The 17212-nt window shown below is 40.1% G+C and overlaps 1 protein-coding gene across 3 annotated transcripts in view; it reads left to right on the forward strand.

Annotated features, from left to right (window-relative positions):
- LRRC27 (leucine rich repeat containing 27) overlaps positions 1–17212 on the forward strand; it is a 40792-nt gene that overhangs the window by 6334 nt on the left and 17246 nt on the right. For all 3 annotated transcript variants that reach the window (XM_035138413.2, XM_035138416.2, XM_035138414.2), the window contains exons 5-7: positions 3548–3700; positions 13086–13326; positions 16003–16146. In XM_035138413.2, the coding sequence (XP_034994304.2) occupies positions 3548–3700; positions 13086–13326; positions 16003–16146 (538 nt within the window). The remainder of the gene's footprint in view (positions 1–3547; positions 3701–13085; positions 13327–16002; positions 16147–17212) is intronic.

Genomic DNA, 17212 nt, shown 5'->3' on the forward strand with positions numbered 1-17212 from the left:
AGCTTAGGAAAAGAAGAAGACAAAGAGGAACAGAAAATCAACACTGGGAACAGCAAGACTACCATTCTTATTACAGCTAAAATTTCTAGAGGACCATCCTCTAGACTAGAGGAAGTTTGTTTTACAGCATTCATAATGGCTTTTAATTGCTGGCAATTTAGAATAAGGCAAACAATCTATAACAATATTTGTCTTCCAGAACTGGTTTCATGGAAAGAATTTATGTGCAAATATGCTGCATAATACAGTCATGAATAAAGTATAGACTCATACAGAATACTAAGTATTGCACTCTCAGAAAGTAAGGCTGAAAAAGAAAGAATGATGTTCGTTCAAGCTGTGAATGGACTTTTAAAAAGATCATTTTTGAGGCAGCGAGAAAAATCTGTTACTGACTGCTATCAGGATTTTGGCACTTTTCATATTCTCCCCAAACTGATGTTAGATCTGTTTACCTGAAAATAGGCAATTGTTTTGTGTAAAAAATATTTCTTACCAAACAGTGAATTCATATGAAGAGAATTTCTATTTTCCAGAAAGTATTATTACAGGTTTTCACCCTGAAGCAGTGCAAACATATCTATTTCTATGATCTGACTATGGAGATTATTATGCATTATTTTTATCCATCTAGCCTTGTAAATAAGCACAAAAAATACTAGCCTACATTTTTTTTTTTTACTTTTTTGCTGGGGGCTGGAAGAGGGCTTATTTAGTTGCATGCCTCCTCCAGCTGCCTGCCAATTTCTGTGCTCGGTGAGGTTGAGGGGCTGAATTTCTGCTGTGGATGTAGTATTGTTTTTAGTGTTAGAAGATTTTGCGATATTTTAAATTGAAAAACAACTATTTTATTTGTTAGCCTCGAGCTTTTAATAAGGAAGGGTGATTTGTAAACGTTTTAAGTAAAATATATAAATAAAGCTGGGTATAACTAAGACATCCCACATTTCTACTAGTGGTAAGGGAAGTTCCTCCCCTCCAGTAGAAGCACTTGAGGAGAGGGGGAAGGTTGATGGGTGGTCTGGACCATACCTGCCAAAACACTACATTGGGTGTGGATGCCCTTTGCCCAGTTTCCCTATATTCCTTGTCCTTTTGTTGCCTAAGCACTTAGTACATACCAATTGCATACCCAGGTGAATGACTTTGGGGCAGCATGACTGCATCATGTTGCTTGTTGTCCACAACCTCCCTGTCTCCCTTATCAGCTTCTGTGCAGAATAGTATTCTTTTAGTGATTAGGCTGCCAGTGATGTCTCTGCCTATCTTATGTCAAAATAAAGTTGTGGCCTTCTTTGGAATTATATGCTGGCATTTTAGATTATGAGCCTTTAAGAAAGGAAGATTTTTACCATTTGTTTTACAGAACTTTTTATTTGCTCCTAGTATGGAGGATGATGTGGTGCTAAAAATCTAAGTAAATAGGGCATCATCCCAATGCACAAAGGTGTGTGCATGCAAAAGACCCATATGCACCACTGGAATTTGCTCTAGAGAAGGAGGAAAGGGTTTAAGCTATTCTGCAGTCTTTGCAGAATCTCTCACATTGCGGTTTGTTGGCTTAAAGAGCAAGTTATTTTTAGACTTCAGGTGGAGGGTTTTCATACTTTCTGTCTTCCCCCTCCCCCAATTCAATGCTTTATTGAGTTTCATAAACAACAAAAAACAAACTTATATAAACCAAAAAATGATCTTATGTAAATAATCTTATATAAATATATAGATAAAAATTGATTCAGTCTTATACAATCTCTTTTGTTCAACATTCTTACTAAAGTGTAATAGATTTCCCATCAACTCCCAATGCATTTAACATTTCTAATATCGAGGGTACTTATAATTATTACCTTCATCTATTCATATTTTACAACATATTGTACCATTTTCCCTTATTTCTTTGTTATTATTCTACACAGGGGTCACTCAAATGCAGCCATAGATGTCACGCCGCTGTTATGTTTTTGTAAATACTGTATATCTTAAACATGTCCCATTTTTGAATAAATGATACTTTCTCAATAGACAACTGAAGACATCAGAATTGTGGCCTGGATCTCTTGTTTTCTAAGGAATCTACCCTGTCTGATTAAAAGCAAAGTTTTAGCTGTAGCTTTGCTATACTGTATTCAGTTTTGGCTTAAAGGTTTTAAAAACATGTTTAGATCACACATTTTCACACTTTGCTCAGTAGAAGTTGATATTTACAATATTTCCAATTCTGTGAAGGAACCAGAGACTACATTCTGTCTTTGAGACTGTCATGGTATTTCACTTGTTCTTTGTGTTTGTTTATGAGAATTGACTCCACGCTTTCAGGCAATACAAAATTAGGCCATACCCTCTGCCCTCATGGCAAACATACTGCTGATCTAGGATCCTTCCATAGTGCCTGAAAGCATCTTAAAAGAATATGTAAGAGCAGCATTACAAGCATTTTAACCTCATTTCTGGGAAATCACAGAGTAGTTTGATTGCAATTGGAATGAAATAAGAGGCATGTATTTTCCAAAAGCACAAGAATTGCCCCATGTCATCTTTTGTTTTTGGCTTCAAACAGTTGAATTAGTCATCTTTTTGTGCTTTATGAAAGTACTGTTAAGATCTATTAAACTGTGTATTTGGAAGCTACATGTAGCTCGCGGGTAATCAAGAAAGCAACCACCCAATATTTCCATTTGTCAGCCACCTCTTTATACAGTATCTCCTTCCCAGGCCCATGCTGACAGATCTAGAGTTTTGACAGGAAAAGCTGATACAGCCTGGGGAGAAAATAGACCTGAGCCCAACAGTAGCAATACAAATGCAATCTGTGGGACCTATTGGTATGAAGTCTCCACTGATTATGTATTAGATTGAGGGGAAGAAGAAAAGGCAGCTACTTAACAGGGGGCTGAGAAAAGTGAGGGCAGGGCTGGAATAAGTTCTGGAGAATGCTTTGGGGCAGAAAGGAGAAAGGGCAGCAGAGGCTGTGTTGGTTCAAGGTGGTGAACCTGTAGCCCACGGACCACATACACTTACTAGTAGCATACTGGTAGCAAAGAGTGGGAAAACAGTGCGAAAGGGGAAAGCTCAGAGGGAGAAAAGGGTGTGCAAGTGAGAGAGAATGAGTGCCTTGTCCATGTCCTGCCACTTTTGGCTTTGGCTCCATCTACCCCTAACATGCAGCTTCTCTCCCTCAATGTATAAATTACTTGGGAGGGGAAAGTGTTCCTCAACAGCAAGATGATTCTGCACCCCTGGTACAGGTAGTGTTGTAGAAGGAGAAGCTGCTGCTGAAGAATTACATTATTGAGTGCATAAATATGTTTGTGTTTGTCTTTAACCCCCTAGGAATGTTGACCATCTCTGAATAAGATGTGTCACAAAAACTTTACATGTCAGTTGGTGGAATTCAACTATTGGAATTAACAGACGTAACTTATTCATGTTCATTGATTTCAGTGGGTCTGCTCTAGGTAGACCTAGTGTTGAATTCCACCCAGTGCATTGAATTTTCCCAAGTGACTGATGGTGGTCAACTTAAACCTTTTCCCCCCTTTTTTGGCAGGTAACTTAAGTTCACTTACAGCTTTGAATCTCAGGCATTGTCCCCTAGAATTTCCTCCTCTTGAGGTGATACAGAAGGGCCTGTCAGCCATTCTATCCTTCCTTCAAAGGATGATTGGTGAGGATCTTGACTATAGAGAACCTGCTACTCCAGGTATAGTAACTTTAATATGCTTTTTTTTATATATATATAAAAAAGATGTGTCCACCTAGAGAATAACAGATAAGAATTGTTCTTTCTACATATATAGTTCAGGGGTCAGATTGTGAAGTCATAGATGTGAAGTTATTTATTGCATTTTATGGCATAGGGTTAAAAGTTTATTTATAGTGTATTTTTTATGTTGAAAGGCTCTGCTGTCATCTTAATAAGGACATGAAGGGTCAATTTAATGGTTCACTTAGATAACTTTGTGGAGTCTGATTAGGCTGGGGTAGTATGACCATGTACGTTTCCTCATTACATCTCATTGTGGTGTGTACATTGGAAGCAGAATGAGGATGCATTCATTTGCCCTGTTGGTCTCTCTTGTTTTACAGAAACCCCAAATTACCCCTGTGGGTCATCAGCCTTCTCTGTGCCAGCTCAGTTTTTAAGAGTGCCAGATACTCTTAAACCCCCCCCCCACTATTGTGAATGGGCACTATAGCCATTGAAGACAATTTGCCTTCTGACAGAGCCTCAGTGTACATGGTTTATGTGACTTCTCAAGCTGTGAAATAGGCTTTAGCTGCACTTATTAATGGTCATAAGTGGTTCTCATGTGGATTATATTTCATATGAAGCTTCTGCTTGTATTTTATCTCCTGCCTTTCTATTAGTTCCATAGTTCAGAACTGATGAGGTGTCTTACACTTGGCAAGACATGAGGAAAAAGTTGTTCTGAATCCTTAGTACGGATATTTGTGGCATCACTGAAAAAGCATTCAAAAAGGAAACTTTCCGAATTGTCATCTGGTTCAGCTTTAGTTGCATATAATTACCATTTTTTGGATAGAAATGTTCATCTGCATAAGCATCCCACTGAGAGCAATGCATTGTGGCTTTAAAACATCCACATTCAGACTGCGTAGTCAGAAGCGTTTAAAATGTATACCTTGCCCAGGAAGAAATCTTTCACTGTATTTATGACATACAGTCAAAAGCTAATGTTTTGAGTGTTCATGTTATATCAAACCCCACTTCATAAGATTGATTGATAATGTATGCTGACTTGAATAATACTGCTCTGGTTTTATTTTATTTTTTAATGTATGGGGGAAACCCAAAAACTCATTTTCCTTCCTGTAACAAAATAAGTCTTGAGCCTGGAATTATGATGCTATTCTGATTCCAATTTTTATGAAATAATTACGATATTTGCCATGGGGAGGTTTAAACATTGTGTGTCAAGACTTGGAGAGGAAGGCTGATTTCATGAGAGACATTTTAATTGTTTTGTTAATTTCCTGTATCTTCATGATGTAATACCTATTAACATTTTTGACGATATTATATCAATCATGCTTCAGTTTCCAGATCGAGGCAGTCATTAGAATTCATGCCAATGGCTATGTAGAAAGATCAGTGCAGATTTCCGCATCCCTTAAAGGCATTTCAATCACTTAACTTCTCCTTCCTGCATACTCATAATATATGCAGGACCTTTGTATGTGAACGTTTCTACACCACCCATTTCTAGTGCAGGAGAAGCCACGCCCAGATTTTCTGTGGTGCAGATTTATGGAAAATGAATATCTACATGACTGTTACATTAAATAAGCACATTTCCTGGGACTAGAATTCAAACTTAAAATGCTGCATTATTATTTTTCACAATTAAAAAATGGTGTGATGTGACTTGTGAAAGTGGCCTAAATCTTCCTTAACAACTGGTAATGATTGATGTGTCCATAACCCGGTGGCCTTCAGGGAAACAGAATGTTTATTAGTTCAGTGCAGAAATTCATTAAAAGAGCTGGAAAAGGAGCATCAGCTTGGTGCCTGCTTAAACAACACACTTTTAATCCTTGTCTTAGACTGTCAATGTTTCATTTTTCCACAAAATCATAATGCTCCAATATAACTGGATTGTAAATGGAAAAGGACATACCGTATAAGCTTGTGATTTCTCGCTGCAAACATACTACGCCTGAAAGAAAAGCATGCTTTTTACACAACTAGACTCGTATTTTATCTGTCGACGAAGGAACAGACTACTCCCAGGTCAAGATATTAGTGTTTGTAAAGAGTCATTGCATGCCACTTTAGTCACTTATAAAGTGCACACATACCTTGAAATTCTGTATTTCGCAGATTTGCCTTCTCCACTAGAAGAAGAAGCAAGGGCCATTGTTAGAGAATATAAAAGAAAATGCGACAGACCACCAGATCGCAGGAAAGCTTTCAACGATTTGTGGAGACAAATGAGCTGCCTTAGTGAGTTTAGTAGAACGTATCAAGTTAGAGGGCAACAACACTTTGGTGTTCATTCTTTCGTACATATTTTCATTTCCATTTCTGTAATCTGTTTAGTTCAGTTGTTGCAGCCAAATCATGGTTTGGACATTAGGATTGTGCCTCAGGCTCATGCACTGCCTTTTCACCTTCATGTGCTTGAGTTTCCTCCTGCACCTCTTGATCCATAGAAACCATAGTTTGCTATGATGTCCAATAGAGCAACATGTGTTGACAGCAAGCTATAGTTTGCCCTGAAACCAAATTCTGGGATTCACATTCTAGGAAATTTGTATGTGCAAGGAGATGAAGTTGGAAGAAGCATATGATTCCAAATGATGGCCTCAAGAGCCAAAAAAATGGTTTGGCTGTGATGCCTGAACCAATTCATTGTAAATATGTATATAAATTGTTCCATCTTTTGTAATTAAATAAGGGCCTATCCAGACTGCATTGTTTTACAAGGTTGTTTTACCCATTTGTTGGGCATGGTCCACTAAAGTCTGCCCCCACCCCAAGTCAAGCAGCTCTATTCCTGGGAAATTACATTTTCCTTGTAGCCAAACCACCGTATTAAGCTTCTGAGAAAATACAGTTTTATTAGAATAACATTGTTTTGTGTACTGTGCATCAATTGGATGGTGCCTGTAATAGCATTGCTCTTGCATTTTGCACTCTATAACAAGTGCATCCTCCTCCAACTCTATTTTTACTGCCCCACGAGTTGATCTACTTCTTTCTGTTTTGTTGCATGTTTTTTCTCCTCCCACTTTGGATGCTATCGATCCTTCTGTATTTTTCTTTTTTAAAACAAAGTACCTATACCCCAAACCCAATCCATTTCCATCCCTGTCCATTAGGTGGAAATAGCAATAGAATGCCATTGGTGCTGGATCAGAACTAGTGATTGTTTAACCCTTAGGTTATAAATACTTTTTTTGAACCCCTGAACTTCTGAGAGTCATACATGAAATAATACATTTTTCTTTAATTTTGTGATTTATAGATGTAATTCGATTTAAATCCAGAAGTGCTCGGGAATATCCTGGGATGCACAGACTGAATGCTTATATTGCTGCCAATAGTGTGAACCGTAGAGGTGGATCATATGCATAGATGTTTAAACAGATGTTCTTATTTATTGCTTTATATACATTTATCCATAATGTTTTAGAATTTTTCTGGACTGAACATGTAAGAACAGCCTATTTAAAGTAGAGGTGAAATTCCTCTGAAGTATATATGTGTACAATGTTTATTGTAAAATATGGTGCACTCCTTTTATGCTTATCTCAAACTGTTGCCTGTTCCAGACAAAAAAGTATCATTTTGCATAAAGTATAATGACCCTAATGGCCTGATTCTGACACCATGCCCCACCAATAAATGTTTAGGTTGGGAAGTATCAGAATACTATCTTGTTACAGCATCTCAAAACATGATTTGGAATCAACATTGCAGCAGTATTACGAAAGCAGAGATCTTGGATCTGTGTGACCATTTCCCACTGTTTCATTGCCTCTTTGGCTTTACAGTGCATTTATATGAATGTGTCTGTCATAAGAAGAGTGTACTGTAGACACTGCTCAAACTGTATATCCAAATGAATGATCAAAATAATATTAAAAAGCAATAGTTAGGTAATTTGTGTTTGAAATGCACCAAAGGCATGAGATTCCTCATAACACTTAAATGTAAACCCGACTGCATGATCAGTTATGGAAGCATAAGAATGTAGAGTCAGATGGTATTTATATTTATCCTAACTGATATCAATTTGTACACATGCAATGTTCGTTTTTGAAATCACTGCCAATATTTCTGGAAAATATTGTATGTTTTATCAGTGCTTGTTATGGCCATGTGTCTAGAAAATAAATTATACATTAAAATATGCATTGGATCTTGTCTAATTTGCCTTCCTTGACGCATATATGATTTGTGCTCTTCTTGTATTGTGGTACCTACATGTTACCCCAGACCCCATCGCAAAGCTAAAAGCGCCATCTGTAGGGATTAAGATCAGGGAAACAGCATGGAGGACAGACTTAAGGCATGGCCCTCCAGATACTATTGGACTCCCATCAGACCCAGCCATCATGGCCAATGGTCAGGGATTATGGGAGCTGTAGTTCACCTCTGGAGGACCACAGGTTAAAATCGGAGAAAGCTTCTTAATACTGAGTCACATCATTGGTCCATCTAGCTCAGTATTATCTACCCTGAATGGATATGACCATGGCTCTTCTTCTAATCTATATTCAGAGTATTTAAGGACTGATGCCACAAGTTTGTGTTTGGATCAGATTCTTCTTCTCTTTAACCTTTTATATTTAAAAAGCTCTGTGTAGTCTATTAATGCTTATGAGTAAATTCCCATAAATGAATAGAAATGGATCTGGTATTCCACCCAGGAGGCCAATTAGATTGAAAACCAAGCCTCAGGGGGTTCTCTGCTCCATGCACAAATATTTCTAGGCTTGATGACATAAGCAGGGAGATTTCAAGTGCAGGTTGAATGTGTCTGGAGACTTTCCCAGGCCTGTAAACATTTAATATGCCAGTCACTTTGGGATTTGTGTGTGTTGCCCTTTTACCTGATACATGTTTTCTCTGGCATTTACATTGTATTAATTGTGCAGTGTAATCTAGTCTGTGTTACATGTACAGCTAAGCCCTAAGCATACTCCATTGGTGTTGCTCACATTAAGCGTGTAAATGAAGGATATGGCAACTTCATTATTTACGTGTGTATTTTTAATTTGTTTCTTAATAAAACAATAGGCTTTACAGCAGGCATCCCCAAACTTCGGCCCTCCAGATGTTTTGGACTACAATTCCCATCATCCCTCACCACTGGCCCTATTAGCTAAGGATCATGGAAGTTGTAGGCCAAAACATCTGGAGGGCCACAGTTTGGGGATGCCTGCCCTAGAGCGTGTGGCAGTTTCTGTGACTTTGCTGAAAGTAGTGGGGTGGATAGGCTCCAAGTAATGAGATGCATTGGAGTGGTTCATGTCATGATGTCACTTTCCTGGGTCAGAATACATCCTGAGGTGGACTAGGAACCTGTTACACTTCCATGTTGTTCTGTGGTCTCAGATTTTCCACAAAAAGTTAAATGCACAACCTCTCCCCCCTGCCTCCCCCCCCCCCGAGATACAAATCCAAGTTGATCCAGAGCTTGAGAGGGAAGGGGATGGAGTGAAGAGGGGTGGAATTTTTTTTCTCCATTTTGCTAGCTTTTAATCACAGTGAATTATTTTCCAAGGCCACTCCAATCACGGTGATTTAGGGGAGGGATACTAAAGGAAATAAACAGAGCTGTTCTTCACAAGGATAATCCTCCTTCAAGTTTTGGCTGTGAGAGCAGGGTGTAAGCAACCGAGTTAAACTATTAAGGCCAGCTGCTTCTTCTCCAGTCATTATTTTTCCTAGCAAGCATTAAAAATAAGAGTGTTCTCTCTCTCTTTTCATCACAGAAAGTGTTTTTTTAAAATTTATTCCAGGAAGGGGCAAGAGTGAGGGGGGAAACGGTGACTATGTCATTTTTTTTATAGATAAGGTAAAATCAATAGCACAATAGTCACTGGAATTATTTGTCTGAATAATTTTGGCAAGTTTCTTACCAAGGGGCACCCCTGTCATACCCCTTGTTTTCAGACTGATTGCCTGCTTTACAGTCTTGCTCATCTAAATCCGTGCCATAAACAGCAGCTGCTTTGCTACATCCTAGTGCCATTTGCATGCTGGGAAAACCATGGGTGGTCAGCATACAAAAAAAAGGCACAAAGTTTTCGCCAGGAATTGGGAAGGAATTGTAGAAAGAGCCAGCAACATCAGGAGCCCCAAGGCAACCTGCCCATGACTGCAGGAGCCTACAGGCCTCTATACACCTTGGAGGGCTTCTTTCAACTTTCTACTCCTTCCCAAACCATGAAGCTCTCCCTGGTGAGAGCTGTTGCACTTCTGTCCATGCTATACCTTCCAGAATAGCTCCCATTTCCCCTGCCGGGCCCCTTAGCCATTTTACTGGCTATTCGTTGTTGAGGTTCAAGGGCTACTGGTTGCTTGGTTATGGGTGCTTGCCTGATCATAGCTCAGCTGTGGCATTATGATGTTCTTCATATTTATACACTTTAACTGGTAACCGACAGTGCAATTCTAACCAAGCCTACTAAGAAGTAAGTTCTATTGAATTAAGTAGGGCTTGCTCCCAGGTAAATGGGGCTAGAATTGCTGCATCAGAAGTGTTCCTTTGGGTTGATTTGCATTCATTTGCTGTAGATTCCTGAACTAAGTGACTGAACGAAGCCTTAGTTTCTCCCACGTGATGCTGGGTCCACCATCTCATATAGCATTTATTTTAAAGAATTACTCCTCATATTTCAATCAAAATGTTGCCCAAATTTCTGTTCTGCTAGAACAGAAACATTATATAAATTCATTAATTCTAGTAAATGTGTGAAAACTCAGCCTATCCTGAATCTTGCGTCTTAAACCGAAGATAAAATATTGAATAGTGATTTAAAAGTGGAAGGATCCATCAAGATATACTATACTAATGAACTGTTGTCTATTCAGAACAACAAATGATGTTAATGTGCATCCCCAAACCCTGAACAGTGAGGCTTCAGGTGTGTACCATGTGCTCAAATATGGCTTTTTTTGAATGAGGTCAGTAGAGGCTTAATAACATTTTGTAATAATTGCATCTATTTAAAAACATACAGGGACCCAGGTGGCGCTGTGGTTAAACCACTGAGCCTAGGGCTTGCTGATCAGAAGGTCAGCGGTTCGAATCCCTGTGACGGGGTGAGCTCCCGTTGCTTGGTCCCAGCTTCTGCCAACCTAGCAGTTCGAAAGCACATCAAAATGCAAGTAGATAAATAGGAACCGCTACAGCGGGAAGGTAAACGGCGTTTCCATGTGCTGCTCTGGTTTGCCAGAAGCGGCTTTGTCATGCTGGCCACATGACCTGGAAGCTATACGCCGGCTCCCTCAGCCAATAATGCAAGATGAGCGCGCAACCCCAGAGTCGGTCACGACTGGACCTAATGGTCAGGGGTCCCTTTACCTTTACTAAAAACATACTGGCTGAGCATAAGTGGAGACACAGCATTAAACCATTCTTTACAGTTAATCCAAAATTTCCTGCTCCTCCATAAAACCTTATGGGGAACAAACAGCCGGAATATTACCGTATCAAATCTTCAGAGCCCAACTCAGCAGTGTCTTCTCAGCTTCTCAACCCAACCCTGTAACTTCTTCCCAAACAGCATGACATCATCTTCCATAGAGATTGGGGAAGTGGGGAAAGAAAGCCTTCCTTCCTAACAACTAGCCCCTATGGAAACATTTCACCTTAGTTTGCTTAGCAATCGAACATACCGTACTTAGCTGGAACCAGCTTGGCAGGTTTCAGGCTCAGCAAGTGCTTCTCTCAAAATTTCAAACTCTTTGAATTGGAAGGGAATGCAAGAGGCATCCCTCAATCCCAAAACAGTATGGTATAGTGTTGGTTTTTGTTGCTTTTCCTGTACTGTTTGGCGCCGTTCCAGGAACAATGGTTTGTAACCTGGGCTGTGAACCTAAACATAATTATAGGGGGAGAGACCATTGAACACAATGGGACTACCTTCTAAATAAACATGCCTAGGATTGAGCTGCATGTTGTTTCCCAGCTCAAGTTATATACTGTAAATCACACATTAAGGACTCAAAGGATTTTTTCTCCCAGAGCTCTGTAGGAAATACACGCCATATCCAACATACATGCCATAACTGTTTTTGCTAGTCACACATTGTGGAAAACCTAAGAGAAAATCTACATAATCTGCCTACTTTAACAGTGCGGTTCTAGCTATGGCTACTCAGAAGTAAGTCGTATTGAATTTTATGGCTCTTACCTGGATAAAACAGATTAGATTTGCAGCCTAAAACAATGACGGTGTGTCAGATGATAGGAAAGGTCCTTTAATCAGACGTTACCTTGGAATGCTCGAGAAAGCATGAGGACAAAGTCTAAAACTAGTGTTCACCCCCTTGTAGCAAATTTGTTGCCATGACTGTATCGGATACAAAAAGAATGTGCTCTAATTTGTCTCATCATACATTAAAATGGTGAAATGCCAAGCTAGTATTTCAGGTCCATAATTCTTCATCCAGGTATTTTGTTTCCCAGGTATGACATTTGCCTATTCAAGATACAGAGAAATAGAAAACATGGAGGTTGTATAGAACCAAAAGACCAGAGGTATTGGGAGGTCAGAGGAAGTAGGAAAGATGTGTAGGGCCTATGTCTCCTAGGTTCCTAGCAATGTTTTGGGATTCAGCACTTCTGGTGGTGAGGCATACTGCTGCATTGTAGGCAGATTTAGGGGAATATGACCGGTTCAGTCGCACTGGGCATAGCACAGAGCCTCGGGGGTGCTGCCGAGGATGTCGCAACTGTGATGTAGAATGCAGCATGAGAGGCAGAGGTGCACCAAATTTTGGCATTGCACAGGGTGCCGCTGAAATTTGAGACCCCAAGCCCGCTGCTGCCTGCCCGCCTGTCAAAATGGAGCTCAGGATAGCAAACCAGCAAACGAGAATCAATGAAACCTTATCCTCTCACCATGCAAAGAAAAAGGGGAACAGGGACTAATGGATATGTAAAATAAACTAATAGTATTCCCTTTTTAGGAGATGAGGAAGATGTTTCCAAAAGAATCTTTTTTAATGACCCTACTAGGTTCATAAAGCATGGATTGAAGGAAAGGGGGCAGGGTAAACAAATCTATCAGGCTCTAATGTAAAACAAGTGGCAGAGTGAAGAGAGCTGCAAAATGTATTATTTTTCTTTTCGTCAAGTGTTCTCTCTGCCAGCATAGAAAACATTTCCATGTACAGTACTATAGTGTCATTTCTGATGCTTGCACTGCAATAGTGAGCAGAACAGTGGCTGAGAAAAGCAAGCCAGAGTAAAATCACATGGCTTTTTATGCTTAATTCTGGAGAGAGAAAGAGAGAAAGCAACCAGGTCTTGTTTTCCCATTTCCCCTTCATGTCTGCTTGCACCAATGAGTTTACTACACTAACCTCTTTTTGATTCCAATAGAAATTCCTCCTGTTGAAAAGTTGAACTTGACAGACTTCACAAAATCCAGTTTGGATTTGTCAGACGGGTGGCCTAATGAAGAGGAAATGGTACGGTTTCAGAAGCTAAGAGACGAACTTATACAAGATGAAAGAGAGGAGTACCTGGGTAACAAAATGGTCCCCAATGAATCCATGCCTTCGTTAAGAAGACCAAAGACTAAAGAGAAGCTCTCTCGTAAATCATCCACGTTTTCATGCAGGTAACAAAATGCATTGTGCAACTTGCTCTGCTTTTAAGTTTCTTATGGTGAAAAATATATTTACTATATTAAAATGCATGTAAATGGTAAGTTGCGTTTACATGTTTAATATCCCACAAGAGCCCCCTGAAATCGGAGCCTTTCATAAAACCCACTCATAAGGTGGGTGAGGGAATCAGAATTTTGGAAGGGATAGAAAGAGTCCTCAGGTAATTATATTTTATTATTTTATGTAAGTCACCTTTGGGATTCTTCTGAATTGAAAAACAGGCTAAAATCAAATTATGATTTATATTTGCTGGTTGTCTCATCCTATAAAGTCCCTAAGCAGTGTACAAAAACTAATATAAAACTCTATCTATATGCACTAGAATCCAAAACTAGCACAAATAACCAATAAATTGTTTTTTACTGATTTTAATATTGTATTTTTTTAATAACCCACCCTATTGTAATCTTCACTGGGATCTTACAGTGAAGGGTGCATAAGAAATGCAATAAATAGTATCACTATTATAATGTAACACATGATAAATGTGATTGATTGATTAATCAGCCAGCTGTACAAATGTCCTGGGCGAATGAATGAAGGTTTGACAGTTGTAAAATGAAACCTTGTTAATATTATCCTAGACAGTGCACATCACTTAGCATCTATCTACTTACATTTCTACTCTTGTCTGCTTCACCAGCCAGGTGCCCTCCCAGCTGATGAAACCCAAAACGTCTGGGGGGCACCAGGATGGCAAAGACTGGTCTGCCGTGTGATGTGACTTAGAATATGTTGAATTTTTTAAACATGAAACCATTGTTGAGATCCTTGAATCGTAATTAAAATGGTCGGATGTTTCCCTTCACCTATGCTATTGTGACAGCTGTGCTAGCTGTTTGCTTTCAAACTTCAAGCAAGCCACATTTCGAATGCAAATAAATAAGGCTCAGACGTTCCAGTAGAAGATGCTGCCATCATTTCAGACCATTCTTGCATAATTCTTCAAAAGCCAACCCTGTGTTTCAGAGTATAATTCTACAATGTAGGATCTTGAGGACATATACCCAATATACAAGCTAGCTACCCTTCAGCTTGTACAGAGCTATAAATTGCTTGATGGGCTAAACAGCTGCCTACCTTTCCCTTAGGTGAGAAATGAATTGTGGCACATTTGACAGAGGAGACAGCAAAAGTACATGTCGAACAATTCAGAGTTATGGTTGACAGATTGTACTGCAGGAAAGGCACACTTAACCCACAAGTTATATCAGAGGAACACTGGAGAATGAACAACATTCTCAGCACAGTGTGTTGTGTGGCACAAACACAGTTCCTGTATTTTTTCCCCTTTCCTGAAGAAAACCAGAAGGTGGCAGACTGTGTACACACTCTCTTTGAAATTTGCAGTACTTCTTTAGGTTTCAATTAGTTCCCAGGAATTTCAAAAATAGACCAGGATAGTGCCATACAAATTGCAAGCTTCCACTCGTGCTTTTCAAACAGCAACCCGCTTTGGAAGCATAGGGCAGTTTTAAAAGAAAAAAAATGCTGTGGCAGGATCAGAGCATCATTTGGTGAAGGCAGCAGGGGTATGTGCTTCACCACATATATGCATACATTGCAGTAAGTGTGCAACTGATCATTCAGTTGTGGTAGATCACTGGTAGATCACTGGCTCCCCCCAAAGAAGCTCTACAACTTTGTCTCCCCTAAAAAAGCTCAACATTTTTGCCATGCACTTCCCAAAAGCGGGGCTTTCCTCCTCCCTAAAGAAAGCTAAACAACTTTGACCTGAACCCCCCAAAAGGGGGTAGATCACTGCCAGTTTTTATCTCTGTGAGTAGATCGCAGTCTCTTGGGAGTTAGCCACCCCTGGTGTAAAAATGTCAACATATGATCTCTAAATGCAATTAGTTTTGTTGCTGTTATGTGTGTTTACTATAACTATCTCCTCAATCCCCCACGGGCCAAATTTGACAGGTGGGTGGAGCTTCACAAGTTCTGTTGATCGGGTGATCATTGCACAGCACAGCAATCTGCAAGGTTTAATGATCACCTGATCATCGGAGCTTGCAAAGCCAGGTGCGTAGCGCATCACACAGAGCTCTGCAACCCCCTCTCTCCTTTTTGGCCCAACCACATCTTTACCTGCCCCACATCTGACATTATATATGGCATCAAGTCACCAGGCCTCATGAGCCAAATGGGGACACACAAATGGTGTGCTTAATTTGGCCCACCGCCTGGCGATTCCTCATTGCTCTCCTAAATTATTTTAAAAAGTCACGCTTAAATCACTTTGATTGCTTTTACATCTATGCTGCATGTATAGCTAACTCAGATGTGACCAAAATCACAACAGCAACTGGACACTTTGCATTTTTTTCAGGAAAAATCAAAGGAACAGAACTAGATTTCTTGGCATCTCAATCAAACATTAACAGCCCTAGCTCTGTATAATGCTGAGACTTGCACTTCTATAATGTGAGGGATACTATTCAGTTGTGTAATTGTATTGAAGGTTCTGCCTGGAGAACCAGGCATTCTGAACTAAAGGGACTATATTTTATGAAGCTGGAATAGACTGGGAAATAGAATAGATATTTTCTATATATAGCACCCTTTCTTTTCAGCTATTGATGTTAAACAGTTGTTTTGTTTGACCTTTAATGTAAAATTTAAAGGACTTTGGCAAGAGGCAAGAAGACCCTGGTCCCTGCAATTTCATCATACGATGTGCTCATTCAGAGTAAGAAGGTAGAACAGTGCCGATTGGCAGCACTAAAGGACATGAAGGAGAAACAAGCTTTAATCGAACAGCGGAGAAAGCAAGTATTATTATTGGAATTATTAGCGAGTTATTTGGAAATTGTCATGCTGTCCTGAACACACGCACACACACCCGACTGTTTCCTGCTTGACAGAATGCACAACCATTGCAGATTGTTTGCCTGCAGACAGGAATATGTAGGAGCTTTGCCCTGCTTTTTGATGCTTTGCGTTCCTTTGCAATGATCCTAACTCACATTTACTCTGAGCAGAGTCTCTTGTGGCGGCGGCAGCCCTACAAGCAATGGGGAAGGGCCAGACTTCCTCCAGAACAGAAACAGCAGATGGGAAGAAGGTGCCAAACTCTTCCACACCCACCAATTTTCACTCCCTCACCAGCCAAGTTTCCCCCAGCAGGTTGGGAAATGAGTCGAGCTTGGGTTGATAGTCCAGAGGGAGGGCAGACTTGGAGGGACGGGGGAAGCCGCAGCTGGAAAGAGGTGCTCTGCACCCACCCAGTGCTTCTCTTCAGGTGGTTGTGCAGCTTCCATTTTATTGCTTTTTTACTGGCAAGGTGCTGTCAAAGACACAGGCCGTGTTCTGTCACTGTTCAGTGCCATCTTCACATGCATGCTACAAGGCCCCATTCCTCATGAGAAAGTTCCCCGTTCAATTGTCAGCTAAAATGATCTCAGTTAGGAGGACCGGCAAATACCTTTGCTGGAGGTTTTAGACTCCAGATAGGAATTGCCAGACTGAGGTCCTGATACAGCCGCTACTCCCAGCTCCCCGCTCTTCCCCAACATCACATTTCGCCTTTTAGAAACACAATGAGAGGTTTTGTGTGTGTGTGTGTTTTCTAAACCTAACTATGGCATTGAGGGTCTGTTTGGGAGTACCGCTGGGCTGAATGACATGAACATTTTAAATTCGCTGTGATCCAACATCTACCTAGATCACACCTATGGAATGTAAAGTAGGTTATCTATAGCTTAATACATACAAATCAAATGCGGTTCTTTCTCTCTGAATATATCTCCAAGTGCAACTTTTCAGCACCTCTGTAGCACATGTTGCTTTCAATATCTGCACAGAGAGAGAGCTTGATAGATGCTTATTTCATTT

The sequence above is a fragment of the Zootoca vivipara genome, chromosome 5 (assembly GCF_963506605.1).
Source record: "Zootoca vivipara chromosome 5, rZooViv1.1, whole genome shotgun sequence".
NCBI classification, from domain to species: domain Eukaryota; kingdom Metazoa; phylum Chordata; class Lepidosauria; order Squamata; family Lacertidae; genus Zootoca; species Zootoca vivipara.